The following is a 21,236-nucleotide window of genomic DNA, read 5'->3' on the forward strand; positions in this document are numbered from 1 at the left end:
CACATTAAAATAATGTAAATGCAATAAAATATAAGTATAAAATTTGAAAAAAAAACCCAATCTCTTTGTGTCGTTCAACCATTCAACTTAAAAATATTAAAACCATTACATGAGAGATGTATAGGGTAACCTGAAATTCATTGATGTTTTCCTATGTACTTTGTAAACATAGCCTGAAGGGACAGTATTTTGTAATAACTTTGTTCATCAAGCAAAGTTTGTATACATTGTGAGGTGTCACTATCTCAGCCATCTTTGTGGATGGTTTTGGAGCATTTCCAGTTTCCTCATAAGCGATACTCAACCTGTTCCTCTATTAATTATGGAGGATGATTCTGATTAAAGATCAGGTTTCCATCTTTACAAACTTATTGGTTGAAAAATGAGTTCATGTGATTCTGCACAGCATACACATTTACGTATACAGTCCTGCAGGGAAAAAATATCCTCCCCCCTTTTCTTTTTGCACTGTGTTATCTTGGAGCTTGTCGTTTCATTCTATAAATTGCATTAGCTCAGTTTAACATCTGTCTTGCAAGGGTGGTACCAAAGCAAGTATTTTTGTCTTAAGGAGCTTTTCTGTGAGACATTGTTGCCCTCTAGTGTTTTGAGACATGGAAGGGTGTTCTGTGGATGTAGGAGTGAAAAAAATTAATTAGACACCAGCTAATATTGTCACAGATATTATGGATACCTTTTCAAAACAACAATTTGAATCAGCTAAACTGTACAGACATGCATGTGTCCAGACTTAAAACTTTGGTTATTGTGTAGGGCTTTTTATTTTCCAAAAATATAAGCCTTACTTAGAGGTCTCTTGTGTGGACAAGACTCAGAAATGAGGCAAGTGTATATAGTCAGTATGGACATAAAAAACTGGTTTGGAATGCCTGTTTGTGGAATATATACTCAAAATGAAAGATCTACTGAGTTGGTAGCAATCTCTAGTATTTTTAGCCCACAGTTTAGATGCCTTTCCTAATAAAAACAGTTCCCAAATAAATAGTCACTAGAAATAGATTAAAAGAAACAACAGCAAGGGGTGGATGCACACATTCCTTTGCATATAAGACTCCTAAACTACAGTCTTATACATGGACATATGCAGGATTTACATCTGAGTAGACATGCATAAAATTGCATTGTGTTAATTATATTTCAGTTTTTCCATTTGTAAAATAGTGGTATGAATAACTAGGGAGTCCTAGGTGGGGCAGTGGGTTAAACCGCTGAACTTGCTGACCAAAAGGTCAGCAGTTCAAATCTGGGGAGCAAGGTGAGCTCCCGCTGTTAGCCCCAGCTTCCACCAACCTAGCAATTTGAAAACATTCAAATGTGAGTAGATCAATAGGTACCACTCTGGCAGGAAGGTAACAACGCTCCATGCAGTCATGCTGGCCACATGACCTTGGAGGTGTCTACGGACAACGCCAGCTCTTCGGCTTAGAAATGGAGATGAGCACCAAACCCCAGAGTTGGACATGACTGGACTTAATGTCAGGGGAAGACCTTTACCTTTGATAGGGAAGAACTATGTCAAAGTTGGAACAGTAATTTTAAGGAAGTACCCTTTGAAACAATAGATTGTGATAGAGGTTTGAGGAATAAGCAATACCATTCAAAACTCTCAATCCACAACTCAGTGAAGCGCTAAAGACATTTCACTCTAAGTATCTTTATTTCCAAATGAGCAAATGGCATGCATATAATGGATCTCAATAGTGTGCATAGGACAGCGTTGTTCATTGCAATGAATTAAATTTGGTCAGAGCCCATGCTTGCTGAGACAGAATGGAAATGCATATGAGAGAGAAATAAAATGTACAGTCAGCCCTCTGCATCCATGGATTCAACCATGGAAATATTTCTAATAATCCAGAAGGCAAATCTTGATTTTGCCGTTATATATAAGGGATTCTATTTTACTATGTCATTGTGTATGGTAGGACTTGGGTCATTCACAGATTTTGGTATTCCATTGGGGGGGGGGGGGGAGAGAGAGATCCTGGAACCAAACCCTATATATGAAAACTGTGGGTGCATCCACACTATAGAATTAGTTCAGCTCAGCCAACCTTTAATTGCAATGGATTGCAGGAGTTGTAATTTTATAAGGTTTTTAGCCTTCTCTGTCAAACAGTACTGGTGCAACAACTTCCCACATTCCATAGCATTGATCCATGGCAGATAAAGTTGTGTCAAACTGCATTAATTCTACAACATCTTGTGAAATGCCTCACTTTGCATTAACACTACTTTGGGTATATTAGCCTCATATTTCAGTATCCCATAGAAATGTTTAAGGCTGGGATTCCAAATTAGCTTAAGTCCAATTACTATCATGTATCTGTAGATCAGACTAGAGTAAATCAAAGCAACAACAAGCTGCACGTGCCTGAGATTTAGTAAAAACTGATTTCTATTTGCTCAAATGCAGCTCAGTGCTTTGAAGTGTTTCCAAGTAGGCAGAATGGTGCACCTTAAAAATTGAAACACTATTACCTTGGGCAGGTTTTCTTGCTTATGTAGTCCTTCCTTGCAGAATGGTGCTTGTTTGCATTATGAGTTGTCGACCTTTGTAACAGTTCCTTACATACCATTGCAAGGGTATCTCTACAGCTCAACAGATCTTAATCTCTCTTAAGAAGAATGCTGTTTGTTCATCTTGAATGTTATGTATTGGGGTGGGACTATACAGCATCCTTTTGACTGCCTGGTTTAGAAAATTGTATGTGTATACATCAGGATGAAGAGTTGAATTGAATATCTGTATGCTAAAAAAAACCAGCAAAAAAGATTATGATCCTAGGTGCTCAATCTCTAAGTATTTATCTATCAGGTCAAATGGTTGTGATTTAAGGCAAGAAAAATCTACCTAAACACTAAACATGTACTTTTTATTATTAATTTACTATTAATAATTTTCATTATTTTTTGTTATTAATTTACCAGTGCATGGAATGTATGTATACCTTTTCCCATATTTTAAGGAGAGTCTAATGAAGCGAACATCAAGCACTTTGGAATCACAATACTTTCAGTGGAGGAATTAAGAATGTGGTTAGGTATTTCTTCCATTGAAATAAACAAGACTTAACAATATTGAACATTATCTTGCCATAAATTAGAAATAAGAATTGTGCAGCCCTCCAGATGTTATTGGACTGCAACTTTTAATAGTAGTCATGCTGCTTAGCGCAAGTGGGACTTGCAGTACAATAGTATCTGGAGGTTAGATTATTTATATGCTGGTTGATTTGGAATGGCTTTGTAATCTTTAATTTTGTTTTAACATCCAGTATAAACAGTAATGTTGTGATTTTACTGGTACTGATTGTAATATAAACCACCATCAAACTCTTATTAGGGCAAAGGACTTCATTGCAAATAAATAAAACATAATGTAGGCTATATGATCTGGCTACAGTGGTCCATGCCCTAGTTACCTCTAGATTGGATTATTGCAATGCACTCTATGTGGGGCTGCCCTTGAAAACGGCCCGGAAACTCCAACTAGTCCAGCGCTCAGCAGCCAGATTACTCACTGAAGCAACTTACAGGGAGCGGTCAACCCCCCTGTTTAAGGAGCTCCATTGGCTGCCGTTCACCTTCTGGGCCCAATTCAAGGTTCAGGTGATCACTTATAAAGCCCTGAAAGGTTCAGGACCCACCTATCTTTGTGATCGTATCTCCTCCTATGAACATGCACGTTCTCTTCGTTCATCAGGGGAGGCCCTCTTTTCGCTCCCACCTCCATCACTATCACGGTTGGTAAGGACGAGGGAGAGGGCCTTCTCTGTAGTGGCCCCGCCCAGCTCTGGAACTCGCTCCCCAGAGAGATTAGGCAAGCCCCCACCCTGGCAGTATTTAGGAAGAGCCTAAAAACTTGGCTCTTCCAACAGGCTTTTGGAGAGTGAATGCCCCATCCCCATGACAGACTTTGTATCTACGACCATTTCCGCACTTGTTGCACTTTATCTTGCCCTATCAGTTTATTATTGTCACAGGGTCCACCCCACCCCAAGTTGCTCTCCTATTGAAGATAGTATTTAATTAACTACTTTGTTTACAATATCCATTTGTTGCACTTTACCCAGTTCATTTTATCTTTTACTTGCGTGCCAAATCCATGTTTTTATTATGATTATCATTTTATATTTTTACTATGTTTAGAATGTTAATTTTAATTTTTGTGTCTGTATTTTCTGATGTTATTTTATTTTGGTTTGCTGTTTTATCCGAGCTTGGCCCCATTTAAGCTGCCCTGAGTCCCTTCAGGGAGATGGAGGTGGGGTATAAAAATAAAGTATTATAATTATTATTAGTAGTAGTAGTAGTAGTGTTGTTGTTGTTGTTGTTGTTATGGACTTGTATATGGGCATATTGTGACTTTGCACACAATTATTTTGAATGATCTTTCTATACTAGTAGAATATGAAATGGTTTCTGTTTTGTATTTCTGTTTGTTTCACTTTTGCAAAATTATTATTTTTAAATAGTTTGCCATTAGTTTGATAAAGTGCAGTGATGTTTTAACACTTGTCCAGAAATCTGAACTCTCTCTCTCTTTTCTCTTTCAGCATATATTTTCTGTGAATCGTGCTGAAGATATACACGCTGCAATGGTGACATAAACTGCTAAACTGGACTGGGAAATTTTTGAAACTTCTCTCTTCGATCTAAATGTTGCTGCTCTTGGAAACCATCTAAGGAATGACTTACAACATGACTTTTGTTGTGAAACTACATAGACATTTTCAGCGAACAGTTATACTGCTGGCCACTTTTTGTATGGTGAGCATAGTTATTTCAGCATACTATTTATACAATGGCTACAAACAGGAAAATGAACTTTCTGAGATCAATTCAGAGGTTGAATGTGGAGATCTTCCCATCTTACAACCCTACAAGATAACACCTTGGAAAACAGTAAAACCCACCAATCCCCTAAGGACTGATCCTGTAGTGCTGGTGTTTGTGGAAAGCCAGTATTCTGCCCTTGGTCAAGACATAGTAATGATTTTGGAATCTAGTAGATTCCAGTATCATATAGAGATTGCTTCTGGGAAAGGTGACCTTCCCGTACTTATAGATAAAAACAAAGGCAAGTATGCTCTCATAATATATGAAAATATTTCTAAGTATGTGAATATGGATTCCTGGAATCAAGGCCTTCTACATAAATACTGTGGAGAATATGGTGTTGGGATGATTGGGTTCCATAAGAGCAGTGACAACACTTTGCAAACTTTTCGGTTAAAGGGTTTTCCTTTCTATGTCCATAGCAATGTGGGAATTAAGGATTGTTGCATCAATCCTCATTCTTCTCTGCTCCATATAACTAAATCGTCTAAATTTGATAAAGGCTCTTTGCCTGGAAACGACTGGACTGTTTTCCACATAAATCATTCAGCCTATGAACCTGTTATATTTGCAAAGGTAAAAGCACCTGAAAACCTCCCTCCACCTTTAGTTAAAAATGCTCTCCATGCAACTATCATTCATGACTTGGGTCTTCATGATGGGATTCAGCGTGTCCTTTTTGGCAACAACTTGAACTTTTGGCTGCACAAGCTCATATTTATAGATGCTGTTTCATTCTTGACTGGAAAAAGGCTTGTGTTGCCTTTGGATAGATATATTCTTGTTGACATAGATGACATCTTTGTTGGAAAGGAAGGAACAAGGATGAAAGCCAATGATGTTCAGGTGAAGTATGACAAGAATACCTCATATGATGTGCAAATTTTATTTGGGAACTCTAGTTATTTTCTTTGACCATTATTATATTGCAGGGTTAAAATGAAAAAAAAATCAATTCTGCTATGTATTTACTTAGAAATTTACAGAAAAATCAACTCAGATGGTACAATCCAGAAACTAGTTGAACTGTTTGTTCTTAAGACTGTTTCAAAGGGGTTAAAATCTAACATCCCCCACACCTTGTAAGATTTTATACATTTCTGCTATGTTCCACCATTTGATTTTTTTTCTAAGTGAAAACGTAGTAAACTTCCTGATAGCTATGGTACTATTTCCTTTATTGGTTTAGATGGAAATATGGTTTTAAAGAAATAGATACTAGAGAGTTGCACAAAATATTTATACAAAAAAACTTACGATATTGCCAATTCTATTTGAAATTCCTGCCCCAGTGATCCTGATTTTGGCTTTCGCACCACAGCTACATATCAGCTAAGTTTTTTTTAATTGAGCTATCCTCCACAACCACAATATCTCATTTCCTAGTCCTTCACTCTCATGTCAGATTACTACAATCTACTTTGATTTTCATTAAAATGTAGATGGATCAATTTACAAACAATATAGTAATTTTAATAGGAATTGTGTATTATATTTGAAAAAATGGTCAGTAATTGCTCATGTATCTGGCATTGTCTGAGGAGGCTATGTGGTCATAGAATTCTTAATTTATATTCTGACTCACAATGTTTTCAATTTATAACAATCTATGAATGTTAAGAAAAATACCTCCTACTCTACACATTCAGCCAGCTCTAAGTGCTCACAGAATGCAAAGCAGGCCAGATAGTGCAGCACTGTTACCATTCCAATGAACATCTTGCTTCAAAAAGGTATGGAGCTTAACTGAAGACTTTTATTTCTATTAGGACAGGCTAAATTCGTAGGTTCTGCCCTTTTCCATACAGTGACAAACTTTAAAGGTTTGGGCTTGAAGCCTGGTGCTCTCTGTCTCTCCAAACCTAGGTTTGGGTACCTTGATGGTGCTGCTGACACCACAGCTGCAGGGATTGTGGAACTTTTAAAAAATTGTGTGTTATCCTACAATTTGATCACATGTGTCTTACGACACTTCACCCAGAATACTGGAAGGTTGTGATGGGAATGCATTGCTGTGGGCGAGGTGGGGTGATTGCATTGCCCCGCTAACCTGTGGATTTCCCACAGAGGCTGGCGAATCACCCCGCTGCCCCTCATCAATGTGATGAGGTCCTTTGTGTGTTTCATCACTTTTGTGAATTAAACTTTTAAGGCATAATTTTTGCTTGTTATAGTTGGTTTTGACAAGTCAGTGAATGGATGAATAGTTTACATATGGGCACTTCAGCACTGGTACCCTGGAACTATGGGGAAAAGAATGTTAACTCTATAGTGAAAACAAAGCTGAAACCTTTCATAAATCTACATCTTCCAAGTTGCAGTACTCAGGAAAATGAGCAACCTGGGAGCATATGATAGGTCCTTGATATCTGATGGGATTTGGTTCCAAGACATTCCACCCCTCACCTGAGGAAACCATAATCCAATCATACACAAGAGCATTGTAAAATAGTCTCCCTTACATCAAAAAACTAAATTAATGTTTGGTCTTGGGATTTAGTTTCAATATTTTCAAGCCGTGGATGGTGGATTCTCTGAATGCAAAATTAATGGATTTGGAAGGCCAATTCTAATTTGCTCCAACTTGGGTTCTGAGAAGTCATTTGAAGGAATCTGAGATGTAATTTAAAAGAATCCACTCTTAAGCTGGTAGTTATTGATTCCACCCAAAGGATAACCTTTATCACAATATTCCTTTATGTACCTCACTTTGCATTGTTTACCATTTCTAAGAAGTTGGGTTGAGAGGTAAAAAGTTCAGTCTGAAAAATAGATTCCTAACTTTTTACTAAGGCATGCTATTGATATAAGTACAGTTTTGCCATGTTATCTCATTCATTCATTCTCTTTCCAAAGTCCCAAGGAGACAGTGGCGGTAGCACTTTTCCCACTGCAGTGAAGGTGAAATGTAGTTCATTTATCTCATTTTGAAAAATGAGGAGAAATTTAAGGACACGTTGATTGCTTTTTTACATAATGGGTATGTGTTCTCTTGTAATAGGATTGATGCCAAAATATGCTCAGATGGATCTCATTTTCCATAAATATCTCCTCTGCATAAAACTAGGATTTTTTTGGTGAAATCTGCTAATGTAACATATATGTAGATTCTTCTCAACAAGCTATAAAGTATGGGTATAATAATCTTTGGGAACAATGCGGCAAATGCCCTATTGCTTTCAGTGAGGTTAGCAAAGAAGTTCCTCGTTCAGACTTTTATTACTGGCTTATGAAACCATTGTTTATTTAAAGCATTCCTTTATTGCCCCACTGCCACCTTTGCAACCCACAAGGGCTTCCAAGCAGATGGACAAATAAAAATCAATTAAAACAATACAAACACAGAACATTAAAACACACATTAAAATACTCCTTTAAAAATCTTAAAAGAATACTAAAACAATCCTAGAATCCATTTTCAAAACAGTTGTAATATCAGTTTCAGACTTTAAATGTCATACAGAACAGCACTGTTTTGAGTTCCAGCTAGAAGATTACAAAACGATGAGGCCATCCTGGCTTCTTTGTGTAGGGAGTTCCACAGTTTTGGGAAGCTACTACAGAGAAATCCCTGTTATATGTACCCACCAACCTAAATTAACAAGGTGTTAGGATTCCCAGAAAGGCCTCCTCTGAAGATCTCAAATCTCTGGAACATATGAAAGGAAATGTTCTTTCAGATATCCTGGTCCCAAGTTAATTTTGAATGCTATAGGTCAACACCAGCATCTTAAAATTGAGCTCAGAAGCAAATTCAAAGTGAATGCAGGCAGGGCCGTAGCCAGAAAAAAAATTCGGGAGGGGGGGGGGGGTTGAACACCTAGCACCCCCCACCCCCGCTACAAACCTGTCAATATCTGCTTGAGATAGTGCCTGGAGGGACTCTTAATGTTTTGCGTCTCATAGATTTAGCATGGGGATTTGGTTAACCAGTTAAAATTCATGAGTAAACCAGGTTTTTTTATAACCTGAAAAATTTGGGGGGGGGGGGGTTTGAACCCCTAACCCCCCCCCCCCCCTCTCTACAGACCTGAATGCAGGTCTGGCAAGACTTATTATATATATTCTCTAAAATTCATACTTAACTCCAGTTTGGTTATCGTATTTTGCACCAGTTGTGACTTCAAACACTATTCAAGGACAGCATCATATAGAGTGTATTGCAATTGTCTAGTCAGAAGGCTAAAAAGGCATGAACCACTGTGGCCAGTTCTACCTTTCCCAAGAATGAGTGCAGCTGGCACACTACCTTATATTGGTTTAATTTATTCAATGATATGTTCAATTCACTGATATTAGGTTTAATTTGATGTTAGGTTTTTAACGCTGTTTTCATATTGTTGAGATTTTATGCCAATATCTATCTGTTTTATGAAGGCATTGAATGTATGCCGTTGTTTGTTGGAATCTTTCCTGAGTCCCTTCAGAGAAATAGGGTGGAAGAGAAATAAAGTTGTTTTATTATCATTATCATATTATTATTACTGGAAGCTGCTCCTGAGCATTGCAGCAACTTAGCTTTCCAGAGGCAATGCTGCACCCCAAGGTGTTAACTGTATATTACAGAAGGAAAGGAATTCCATCCACAACAGGTTGTCATCCCAATCCCAAGTTTCTTTTCCTACTAACTAGCAGGACTTCCATCTTGTGTCATTTAAGCCTCAGTCTGTTCACCTGCATCTTTAGCATTGGTACCATCCCACATCCACACAATGATTCAATACTATTATGGTGTCCTTGACATTAGCTACCATGTAGCAGAGAGAAAATAGTCGGTAAACTTTTGACCCATCACTTCTGCTACATTCCCTTCTTGCTGGATCACATGAAATTTGATGTTCTGGCTTAATTCCATTTAATAACCAAATCTTGTGGGATTAGTGGATTCAGATTCTGGTTAATAAACTTGGTATACGTCATATATATCTATCTGTAACAGGGAACAATAGTTTAAGTCAGGAGTGGTCTAGATGCCAGTGTGGTGGCTCTAATTGTCAATTTATTGCCCTTGGAAATTCTGGGAGCTACATGGAATGCCAAAGTGCTCTCCTACCCTCCAAAAGTCAGACAACAGCTCCTGGTTTTGAGAAAGACCAGTATTTTAAATGGCTAAAATAAGGGCAAAGGTCTGCATCCTATTTAAAAATAAACCACCTATTCTGGAGGCTTCCAAGAAAAGGAAATTCACCCTTTTAGGACTTTCCAAGGAATATGGAAAGGCCACGGACTCCAGCAAAAGCCTTCCAAGGCAATGTGGCCTCAGGGTTGCATTTTGCTTGCTCACAGCCTAACTAAAGCTTTAACATCTGAACTGGAGCCAGGGCCGGTTGAACATATTAGGCTGCTGAAGCGGCCGCCTCGGGCATGGGCCGCTAGGGGCGCTGTCGAGGCGTTGACAGCGGCCCGTAGCACCACCGATGCCGCCGCGCCGCCGCTGTTGGCGCGGGGCTTCGATCCCTCGCGCCCACACCAAACTGCACAGCACAGATCGGCCATTTTTCCCTTAGTTCCTAGACGAAGGCGCAGATCGCCCGGGCAATCTGCGCCTGCGTCCAGGAACTAAGGGAAAAATGGCCGATCTGTGCTGTGTAGCGTGCGCACAGCTCAGATTGCCCATTTCGCCCTTCCTGGACGCGGCCGCAGTTCGCCCGGGCGATCTGCGGCTGCGTCTAGGAACTAAGGGCAAAATGGCCCTTAGTTCCTGGATGCCCAGGCGATCAGCGGCCGCGTCCAGGAAGTAAGGGCGAATTGGGCGATCTGAGCTGTGCACGTGCGCACAGCGCAGATCGCCCATTTCTGCCCTGCCTGCTCAACGCAGGCGCAGATCGGCGGCGATCTGCGTCTGCCTTGAGCAGGCTCCGGGGAAATGGGCATCTGCCCTGTGCGCACGCGCACAGGGCAGATCACCCATTTCTGCCCTGCCTGCTCAAGGCAGGCGCAGATCGCTGCCGATATGCGTCTGCGTTGAGCAGGCAGGGCGGAAATGGGCGATCGCACAGTGGCACCATTGCCGCCGCTGCCGCAGCCACCGCTGCCGCAGCAGCAGCAGCCGCCGCGACCTCTGGTTTGTGTGTGTGTGGGGGGTGTTGGGCACCAAAATGGGGGGGGGCACCAAGGAGTAGGTTCGCCTACTACTTGGAATGACCTCGGGCCGGCACTGACTGGAGCATTGTGCAGATACATATTGGGTCAGTTCACATATACTGTAATGCTAAACTAGATTTCAGGTGAACGCTGGGTTGTTGTTTATGATCTTGGTGCTCATCCAGACTACTGGATCCCTTCTGCTGCATTCCAGTGTGTTTTAATATGTGGCCCAGTCTAGAAAGCTAATACGTGCAGTGGCCTTGTGATAATAATCCAGAATTCTAACAATCAAATACATTCACTGCATGCACACCATTCATGATAAGTTTTGTCACTAAGCACTACTTGCATACTTAGGGATAACATGTTTGGTGGAACAAAATCTTCAATCTCAAATATAGTGTTTGATTTTCCCCATATAAATGCAAGGTAATTATTTATGTTGGAGAATATAAAAATTATTGTTGTTATGCACTATCAAGCCTACTTCAGTTTGTTGTAATCCTATGACATCCAAGAAGTCCTATTATTAAGAGACCTGCTCAGATCTTGCAAACTGTGTTAAAATGAAAACAACTTAATGTGTATATGTATGTATACACTGACCTCATGTATAAGTTGACAGGATGTCTTGAGGCCAAAATTATGGGTGTTGATATGATCTGTAGATAAGTCGAGGGCCATTCCACTGAGAAGGGAAAGCACCAATACTGCCTTAGGCAGTCAACCATCACTACTGCCACCATTTCCCTGCCAAAGCATTCAGCCTGGTTCTACACTGCCGTAGAATCCAGTTCAAAGCAGATAATCTGGATCAGAAAATGGATTACATGGTAGTGTACATGGGGCAACAGAAAGGCCAGAAGTTGTGCCACAGTGTAATGAGTGAAGGAAATTGGTGCTTGTTTTAGGGTCTCCCAGAATGGACTAACCTCTTGCCTTTTGCTATTCTTCTCAAAGAAAGGGATTATTCTTTTTCCAATAAGAGTCAAGGTACAGTATTCACATTGACTTATGATAAGTCGATCCTAGATTTTTTGGATGGATTTTGACTAAAGTTCTAGACTTCTACATATATGATAATTACATCAGACAATGTTAAACCAACATACTTAAAACCAACCTTCATTGTATCTTCATAGTGGAGCCCCCGGTGGCCAAGGGGATAAAAGCCTCGTAACTTGAAGGTTGGGTTGCTGACCTGAAAGCTGCCAGGTTCGAATCCCACCCGGGGAGAGTGCGGATGAGCTCCCTCTATCAGCTCCAGCTCCATGCGGGGACATGAGAGAAACCTCCCACAAGGATGATAAAACATCAAAACATCCGGGCGTCCCCTGGGCAACGTCCTTGCAGACGGCCAATTCTCTCACTCCAGAAGCAACTCCAGTTGCTCCTGACACGAAAAAATTAAATTAAATTAAATTAAATTAAAAAAAAAATCTTCAGTCTTTCTACTATAACTTCTATCACTGTGTTCTGCTAAAGTTTTGCAAAGGACAACTTCCCCCCAAAGAGATCTCAATATAAAAAGAATCCAAGCCTAGAAAAATAAATATGCAGAATTTTTGAGTTATGATATGTAGTCCTAATAAATTGTTAGTTCTCAACTATCTTGAAGCATATTCTCCATAATACCCAACTGGGTTCTGAACTAGATCCAGACAGATTTAGATGAATCAATGGATTTGATTTTCCTAGTTCTGGGAGTGGCTAAATACGTTATTTAGGATGTGAAGTTTAGAATGGCTACTGTCCATGTTGGCAAAAATTGTAGGCTGAACCCTGTGGGAGCACCAGGTTGGAATAAATTGAATATTCATCTTCCTTTGACTTCTCTGTACTCCAGTAATAATGAGATTTTCATCTTCTTTGGTCTCTGACTGGTAAGGAAAACTGGATGAATCACTGAACGTGAAATCCCTTTGTAAACATTCTTAATAAATTAATTGGTTTACCAATGCAAGTTGTACTCACCTCTAATGAAATATCTGTAACTTTCTATTTATATAGATATAGAACAAGCTTTATTTTCAGTGTGTTCCATTTAACAGAAGCAAAACATATATTTATATAACTAGCTATGTATGACCTTTTATGAAAAGAGTTTTTCTGCTCTTCAGCTTTTTTCTTCCTTTTTAAGAGAAATTTAGTGATAAAACAGATGGTGAGAGGGTTGCTTATAAAACTTGAAAATAGTTTTATCAGAATTATTTATTTATGGCTTTAACTGTATGTTCTTGGAATACCAAAAAGGTGTTTTAAATAGCCAAGAACATAAGATTTATATATACAGGGGAAGTTAAGCCATAACCCTCAATACTTTTTTTGCTTATTAACTGCAGAATATTAAGTTTTACTTAAGGGAAAGAGTTTGATTATATTGATATCAAATATACTATACAACATTAACAAGAATTTCAGATTCGTTATTCAGGTTAATCATGGTATTTTACAGTTATGGAATGCATATATATTGTCCCTGCTTCAGATGTAATAGAGCTGAGTGCTTCCTACACATATTCACATAATTGTATTCTTTGTTACATAAGCAGTTCAGTCCAGGCAAATAATAGTTAACATGCACTCTGTATGTAAATGCAAGTTTAATTTTTTAAATATCCCATTAAGTTACATATCCTTGATCTGCTCATTTTAAAGGCAGTATAAAACTTTTCCTTCATTGCAAATCCTAGTTACGAGCCAGTCAAAGATGAGAGCATTCAAAATTATATTAATTTCACAGACAGAATTAAGTGCTTAAGTGCTTACTTGAGTGATTCACACTGAAATCAATGGAATTAAGAAAAATGTTTTAACTTTTGCTTCCAATTTGGAATGTGGAATATATATGGAGAAATCTGTAATATTGCATATTACACAAATACATGATGGTCCCATTCAAATAGATAATTTGGGGATCCTGGTGGGGTCTGTATGGTTGTTCTCACCTATCCATTTTGTATGGAAGACATAGGAAACTGTTGCTTGCATTTTTTTTAAAAAAAACCTACAATTCTGCATAACGTACAAACTTAAGAAAATGTCATTCTAACTTAAGGTAATTAAAACAATCCAGGCTTCCATTTTCAGATCCTGGTCTAATCAGTTTTATATGAAACTATCATTTCATAAGTTCATTATAAAATCACAGCTTACCTTTTCACTCTTGTCTTTGCCCACAAGGGAGGGAAGAAAAGGATGCCATCTTGCCAGGGCTTCACCTAAAACATTATTTAGGAACCGATAGTCTGGATTTTATTGGTGTGTTTGCTCCATTTAAGAACATATGTATACTTATTTTATCATGCAACAATACAGTGTAGTCAATGATCACAAATGATGTTTTTTTAAAAAAACAGAAGTGGACACTGGCATAGCAACATAACTATCCATTTAAGCAGGATATTAAAGATGCGGCAAAGTGCATACTGTGATTTAAATATCAAAATGTGGCTTGGAGATATATTCTGAAACACTACAATGTTTACCTGTTTTATGAAGGCATTGAATGTATGCCGTTGAGTGTTGGAATCCGCCCTGAGCCTCTTCGGGAAGATAGGGCAGAACAGAAATAAAATTTGTTGTTGTTGTTGTTGTTGTTGTTGTTGTTATACAAAAGAAGCCATATTACATTGCAGAGTAGAATCCAAATTAAAAATCTTTTTAAACCTTAGTGCATTTAAAGCTAATGCATTTCATTAAAGATGTTAACAGTGCCTGATGCAATACCACTTTATTAGTAGTAGTACAGAAGGTGTCCACATCAGCAAAATAATACATGGGATGTGAATGTTATCAATTGAAAAAATGTGTGCATCTCAACAATGTTATTGTTCTAGTCGGTATATCACATTCATTAATGAAATATTTAAGAGGAAGTCTGCACATATTCAGCATCTTTATTATGCTTATATTTGAACAGCTTATGAAAAATATCACCATCAACAGCTGCTACTCATAATGGCTATGAATTACTTCCAGCATAAAAAAAAACTATGCCCTCTAGTATCATTTAATAAGGACCACAACCAAGAAAATGCCATATTATTCATGCCCTTCTTGGGGGCCTCCCACAGACATCTGTGTACGGTGGGAGGTACAGAATGTCCCACAGATGATGTAGCATAGCTTTTAAAATAGTTTTTACTATATCAGTATACTAACTAGGAACTTAAGGAATTGTGTGGACATCTCTTTAGCTAGGATAATCTCAGTGTACAGTGGCATCAAAGGGATGCAAGTGTCAGTAAATATTTGTCCTCCATGCAATATTGCTGAAGGAAAGTAGTCACACTGCAGTAATTACCAACTCCAGGAGAAGAGTTGTCATGGAGTGAAAGGATCAGTACTTTGAACACTGCAGAGCTAGAAACCAGCACTAAGGACTCTGAATGCAGTAATGGAGCCAAGAACACTTGAGTCTGAATGAGCCACATTCACTCTGCTTCTTCAGTGCTTTTAAATTCTGGAGTGCTTGGGGAACAAAAGAATCTAACACCAGTAACCAAAGAGGAAATCGTTCTCATGTTCCCTGATGTTCAGGTTTCTTGGCAGCATGGCGTTCTAACAATAGATTTGTGAGTAAATTGTTTTGGACTTCCCTTTCTAGTGTTTGACATTTAAAAGACAAATTATAGCATTTGTTTGGCCTATTATGTATTTCATTTTTGCCTAAAATTTGAGTCTTTTGAGAGACTTGCCCTAACATTTGCATTCACCAGCAATCCCTGTTCTCGCTCCTTCCCACTATAAAGAAATCATATGCCAGCAAACCTCTATTTACTTGGAATTAAGGTTCACCAAGCACAATCTTACCCCTGAAAGGTTGTATATGATGATTCAAGAACAGTTGCATTAAAAATACAACTGAGGAGGACCTCCCACCAACAGTCATTAATTACTATAGATAATAATATATATGCCAGAAATTTACTGGAGAGAGTATTACTGGAGAATTGATGAGATAATATTTGGAATTGCCGAAAAGGTTTAACATGATGCAGATCATCTAGCCTCGTTGTAGGGTTACATATTCCTCCACCCTATCTTCCCATTCTCTTGTGGGTTTGATAGAAGGAGATTGCAGAAGCTTTTTCTTCCAACTTTACTTAAACACATTTTTATGTAACCAAAACCTAGCAAACTCCATAAGCGCTAGTTATTTTCATAAAAGCCAACTTCAAATGGCACTAATGTTAACACATGATAAGGTTAACATAACATCAGAGTAGTTAATGCTAAGGAGCCCCCAGTGGTGCAATGAGTTAAACTCATGTGTTAGCAGGACTGCTGACTGAAAGGTCAGTGGTTTGAATCTGGGGAGCGGGGTGAGCTCCCATCTGTCAGTTCCAGCTTCCCATATGTGTACATGAGAGAAAGCTCCCACAGGATGGTAAAACATCTGGGTGTCCCCTGGGCAACATCCTTGCAGACGGCCAGTTCTCTCACACCAGAAGTGATTTGCAGTTTCTCAAGTCGCTCCTGACATGAAAAAAAAATAACCTTAATGCTAACATTAGTTCTGGGTTCAGAACTATACCACAAGGGATAATTAACCAAATGGGGAAATTGCAAGCTGCCCAACTCTTTTTTTCATTTGTGCAAGAGGAAGGGGAGATATAAGGTTTATCCTCTGCTATGGTCACCAAATGTGCAGGTTTTCTAACCCTTGGTCCACTAATTGTGGGATTTTCCACCCTGGCAATGCCACCAGTGCTACTAACTGTAAAGGTGCTCCCAAGTAATCCTACCACTGTGACCAAATGCAAGGCTTCTACCATTTAATCCACAAAATCCGAAGTTTCCCATGGTAAACACTGCAGTTATCAAGGATGTGGGCTTTCCCTAATCCTCACCTCTACCACAACGTCCCACCTGTGTGACATCCATTGTAAGGACCATTTAAATGCTCATGGGATACATGTGTCATCAGTAGATATTACCATCTATATTCAGTGTTTCCATCAGAGATACTTTCTCAGAATACAAATTCTCAGATAGATGGTGTTTCCAGAAGGCAAAGGTGTTTTAAAAAAAAAACAAATATTTATTTACAAACAGCAGAATCAAAGCAACATATTAATTACACCACATATCTTTTTCCACACTCCACGCAAGCTAACATAGAACTTTTACCAACCACTCAATTCCAACTCCCTTTTCTCACTCCAGCCCTTGTCTAACTACAACACTTCTCAACCTTTTTTCTACCTAGTCATTTCTTTAACTGAGCTTCCTTCTGGAGTGCTTAACTGTCACTCGCCAGCCTCATGCAAATCTCAAACATTCAACCAATTGACATTCACTTCAACACCTCATTCTCCCCTCCCTCTTTTTCTTCATATTCTAATTTGCAATCCATAAATCAAGTAACATTTTCAAATACAAACCTGTGACATCACAGGGGAGCTCTGTGCACTTGGCAAGAAGCAAGAATTATTGATGTCTTGCTGAATAATTTAATGTCATGCTCAAATGAGGTCTATTTATTAAAATAACTGGAACATCTGCTGGGCAGCTTTTTCATAACTTGTATTGACAACTGGTTTTTTTGTTTTTTTTTTAAAGAAAATAATCTTTCAGTTCTGCTGTTGGTTATATTTAAGTTATAGAACCTGACTGAACAGTTTAATTATACACACTAACCTTTTTTCAAAACCCTTTATTTTTTGCATATATAAATTCACTGATCTCTGTATGTAGAACTTCAGTGCTCTTGACAGACCTGATGATATGGAAAACACATTTGATATATCAAATTTACTCATTGTATTTGTTTTAGCCATAGGCTATAAACATTACAAATGTAACCATCAATAAAATTGAATAAAGTAAGCAGCGATAAGAGAACAAATAATACCGAGATCCAAAACATATGGTATTATTTTCAGAATTTGAGTTGGACGTTGCCACTGTTTTTGCCTAAAGCAAGATTTCAAAGTGAATTTGGAGGTTTCTGCCTTCTCAAAGCATCACAGAAATTTTGAAAGATACACTGAGTACAGTAAGATTAACACTGTTTCTCAGGAGGGTTTAACATATCCCTAATAGTAGTTATTTCCTCTACAATAAAGCCACACAGTCTTATTTGTAATGTGTAAGGCTGAAGCTATTGTGTCTTATATTGGTCAGTGGCTTCTTCAGGGTGATACCGAAGTGAATACGTGTAGCCATTGAACAATCTTTTTAATATAACACATTAAGTAGCAGTATTTATTTATTTACAGTATTTATATTCTGCCCTCACCCCGAATGGGACTCAGGGTGTATCACAATGCACATATACATGGCAAACATTCAATGCCATTGGACATAGAATATATATTGACAGACACAGAGGCAATTTAACATTCCAGCTTCCAGCTTCATGAGGGTATGCTCGATTCCAGCCACAGGGGGAGCTGCTGCTTCACCGTCCACTTGTGACTTGAGTCCTTGATGGAGTACTTCTCCATTCTTCCGCATGCTGCTGGAAGGTTTTATGGTGTCTTAAATTGGCTAAAATTCGCCTCCCTGAATAAAACAGTACCTACATTTCCTACTCCACAGATTCAACTGTCTTTCAGGCTGCATAGGTCAACAGCAAGCTAGACTATTAATGGTCAGGAGCTTAGTCTGACCCAGGCTGGCTTCGAACTCATGACCTCTTGGTCAGTAGTGATTTATTGCAGCTGGCTACTAACCAGCTGCGCCACAGCCCAGACTTAGTGGAGAGCTATCCCATTAACATTCTGCTCATTTGGCATTCAAGAACAGGGGTTAATATTCCTGCTCCCACTTTCCTCTTCGAAAATGTGGCTGTATTTGCATTTACCCACCAGTGAGAAGCAGAAGGGACGTCTTCTAAAATGAGTGGATCAGCAATTAAATTAACTACTTAAAGGGGTTGTTGGGATCTCTTTTCCTCAAAATCTTCAAAAAGAGGCTAGAGAGCTTCCTGCTGGGGGAAGTTCCTCCAAGGAGTAGATGATTGGACTTGATGGCCCCTATGAAACCCCTTCCAACTCTATGATCCTATTATTTCCTTGTGATGTTACCTTCCTTTTAATTTACCATTCCAATTTAATATCCTGAAAATCTGTACAATGTGATATATTGTGGCTGTCATACTTCTGTTAGAGATGCATCACCTCTCTCACACACACATCACTTTTTAAACACCAACAACTAGGAGGTGGGTGATTATATGTATAAAGTAAGTTGAGGTGCCAATAAAAGCAACTAATCTCTTCACTGATCTATGAAGGACAGTTCAGATTACCTCTTGTTGGGGAAAGGAGGATAGCTTGGAACCATGTCGTCCCCATGGTGATAATTCAGTGCGGCTGAACTGGTTTCATCCTGAGTGGACTTCCTGAACTTTTCCCCTGTGGTGGGCTGGTGTGGATTATTTGAACTCCATGGAGTCTGTGGTCAATCTGATGCATTTCTTCTTTGGACTGATGTGAGATTTTTGTGTAGGTATAAATGAGCTTCCAGTCTTGCCTGTCGGAACTATGATGTGCATCATGAATAAATGGGAGTTAATATGCTAGCTGGCCAAGATTCCAATTCACTATTGCATCTCCATGCTCATGAATAGGCTTAATTAATATACAACCTCGCAGATCAAATCATGGTTCACAAGCAACCATAGAGTTTCTGATTTATATGTAACAGTAAGCCATGGAAGACCAAGAAGAAAGGAAATGTGGTCTAAGAATTGTTGAAGGAAGCTCAAGACTTCTTCACTTAATAGCAAACCAAGCTTTAATGTTGCGTATGTTTGACACTCTCCATCAAAACAGCCTCTTCTGTTATCTGATTCTGTTGTCTCCTATTGAATTTTTTATTGATCCTACTCAGTTTCTATACTGAATAGTACAGAAAAAATATTTTTGGAATATAGTTTCCAGGTCAGCCGTGGGATTCTGGAAACACTACTTCAAAAGTAATGTTTCCAAGCCCTGTAGTAGAGCGTTGTGTATGCACGTTGTGTGTTTAATTTGATGTTGGGCGAGATTCAGTGCTTAAATTTACTGCTTACAGTGAACAATTTAAGGTCATTAAAATAATAAAATGTGATAGATGTGACACTTAAAACCTCCTGAAACTAGTATGTGAAAAGTGCAATCCACCATATTTGTCTGACTGTTGGTCATAGTCAGTATAGCCAATGGTGAGGGATGCTGGGAGGTATTGTTCAGCATTGTCTGGAGTGTTACATTTTGCTATCCTGGACCCCTGCAGGAAAATAAAATTGCTGAACGAAAACTGCAGATAGGCTCATGCTCTCGGGGATGAAGTTCAGCTTGGATGTCTTAATTTTATGGTAGAGTGTTGTGACTTGTTGTTTTGACCTCTATCTGTATTATAAGCTACCTAATGACAAAAAACAATGACAATAACACATTCTTTGTGCCATGTAGCAATTGCACATGATTCTTATTTGAGCCCTGAGAGCCATAATCTGATTAGTTAATGAGTTCACATTTCATAGCACTTTGAAATTTGTCTGTTTGTAGCAGATATAAGGTCAAAGATGAGAGTGTCCAGGAAAATTGAAATGCTACCCACTGTTTTTATTATCTGTTTTTAATGTCTACTTTGGCCATTTGTTATTTTATATTGTGACTTTCGATCTGGCAACATAAACTGCTGTAGGTCATTTGCTGGCAACGGTTGATATATTGCAGATGTCTTCAAACTTGGCAGTCTGCAGATGTATTAGATTACAGCAGGTAAATGCTCCTCCTTCACCATAGTTGATACCAGCTTGGAGTAATGGGATTTGGAGTCTACCACATCTGCGGTGTGCTGGACTAGAAACATTAGTGCTATTGAGATTCACAGGTGAGGGAGTTTATATTTGAAATGTGCATTCCAAATATCTGGTTAATCACAGTTGACTATTCCTGTTCCAGAAACTAGAAAACACCTTCAGGAAAAACGCAGTGCAGTCTTCTGCACTCAGTTTTGTATATACATAATATTGTGTATATAAGCACAATATTTGTGATGTAAGAAAGTGATGTAAGGATGGCTGTTGACATTTTTGGAATTGGGGCAGGAAGAGTGACTGAAACCAAGACCAAAAACTGTCTTCACTGCACCACAGCCAATTTCACCAGGTTTGGTAATACTCTTTCTGAAATATCTGCATTATATCTTGTTGCTCTTTCAAAAACCTGAATTCCTCGAGAACTGAAAAATAACAAGTAATAGACTTTTACTGCTATAATAGGGGTTATTTTGTTTTGTTTTGTTTGTTTATTTTCTGTTCCTAATGATATCTCTGAAGTATAAAA

At 38.7% G+C, this 21,236-nt stretch overlaps 1 protein-coding gene across 3 annotated transcripts in view; it reads left to right on the forward strand.

The window, feature by feature from the left end:
• The window catches only part of LOC100568181 (bifunctional heparan sulfate N-deacetylase/N-sulfotransferase 3), a 109,839-nt gene that overhangs the window by 3,739 nt on the left and 84,864 nt on the right, over positions 1-21,236 (forward strand). For 2 of the 3 annotated variants that reach the window (XM_062983567.1, XM_062983566.1), the window contains exon 2: positions 4,581-5,709. In XM_062983567.1, coding sequence (XP_062839637.1) covers positions 4,714-5,709 — 996 coding nt within the window. In that variant the 5' untranslated portion in view covers positions 4,581-4,713. The remainder of the gene's footprint in view (positions 1-4,580; positions 5,710-21,236) is intronic. The other variant, XM_062983568.1, reaches the window with a different exon arrangement.

Source organism: Anolis carolinensis, chromosome 5 (genome assembly GCF_035594765.1).
Source record: "Anolis carolinensis isolate JA03-04 chromosome 5, rAnoCar3.1.pri, whole genome shotgun sequence".
NCBI lineage: Eukaryota > Metazoa > Chordata > Lepidosauria > Squamata > Dactyloidae > Anolis > Anolis carolinensis.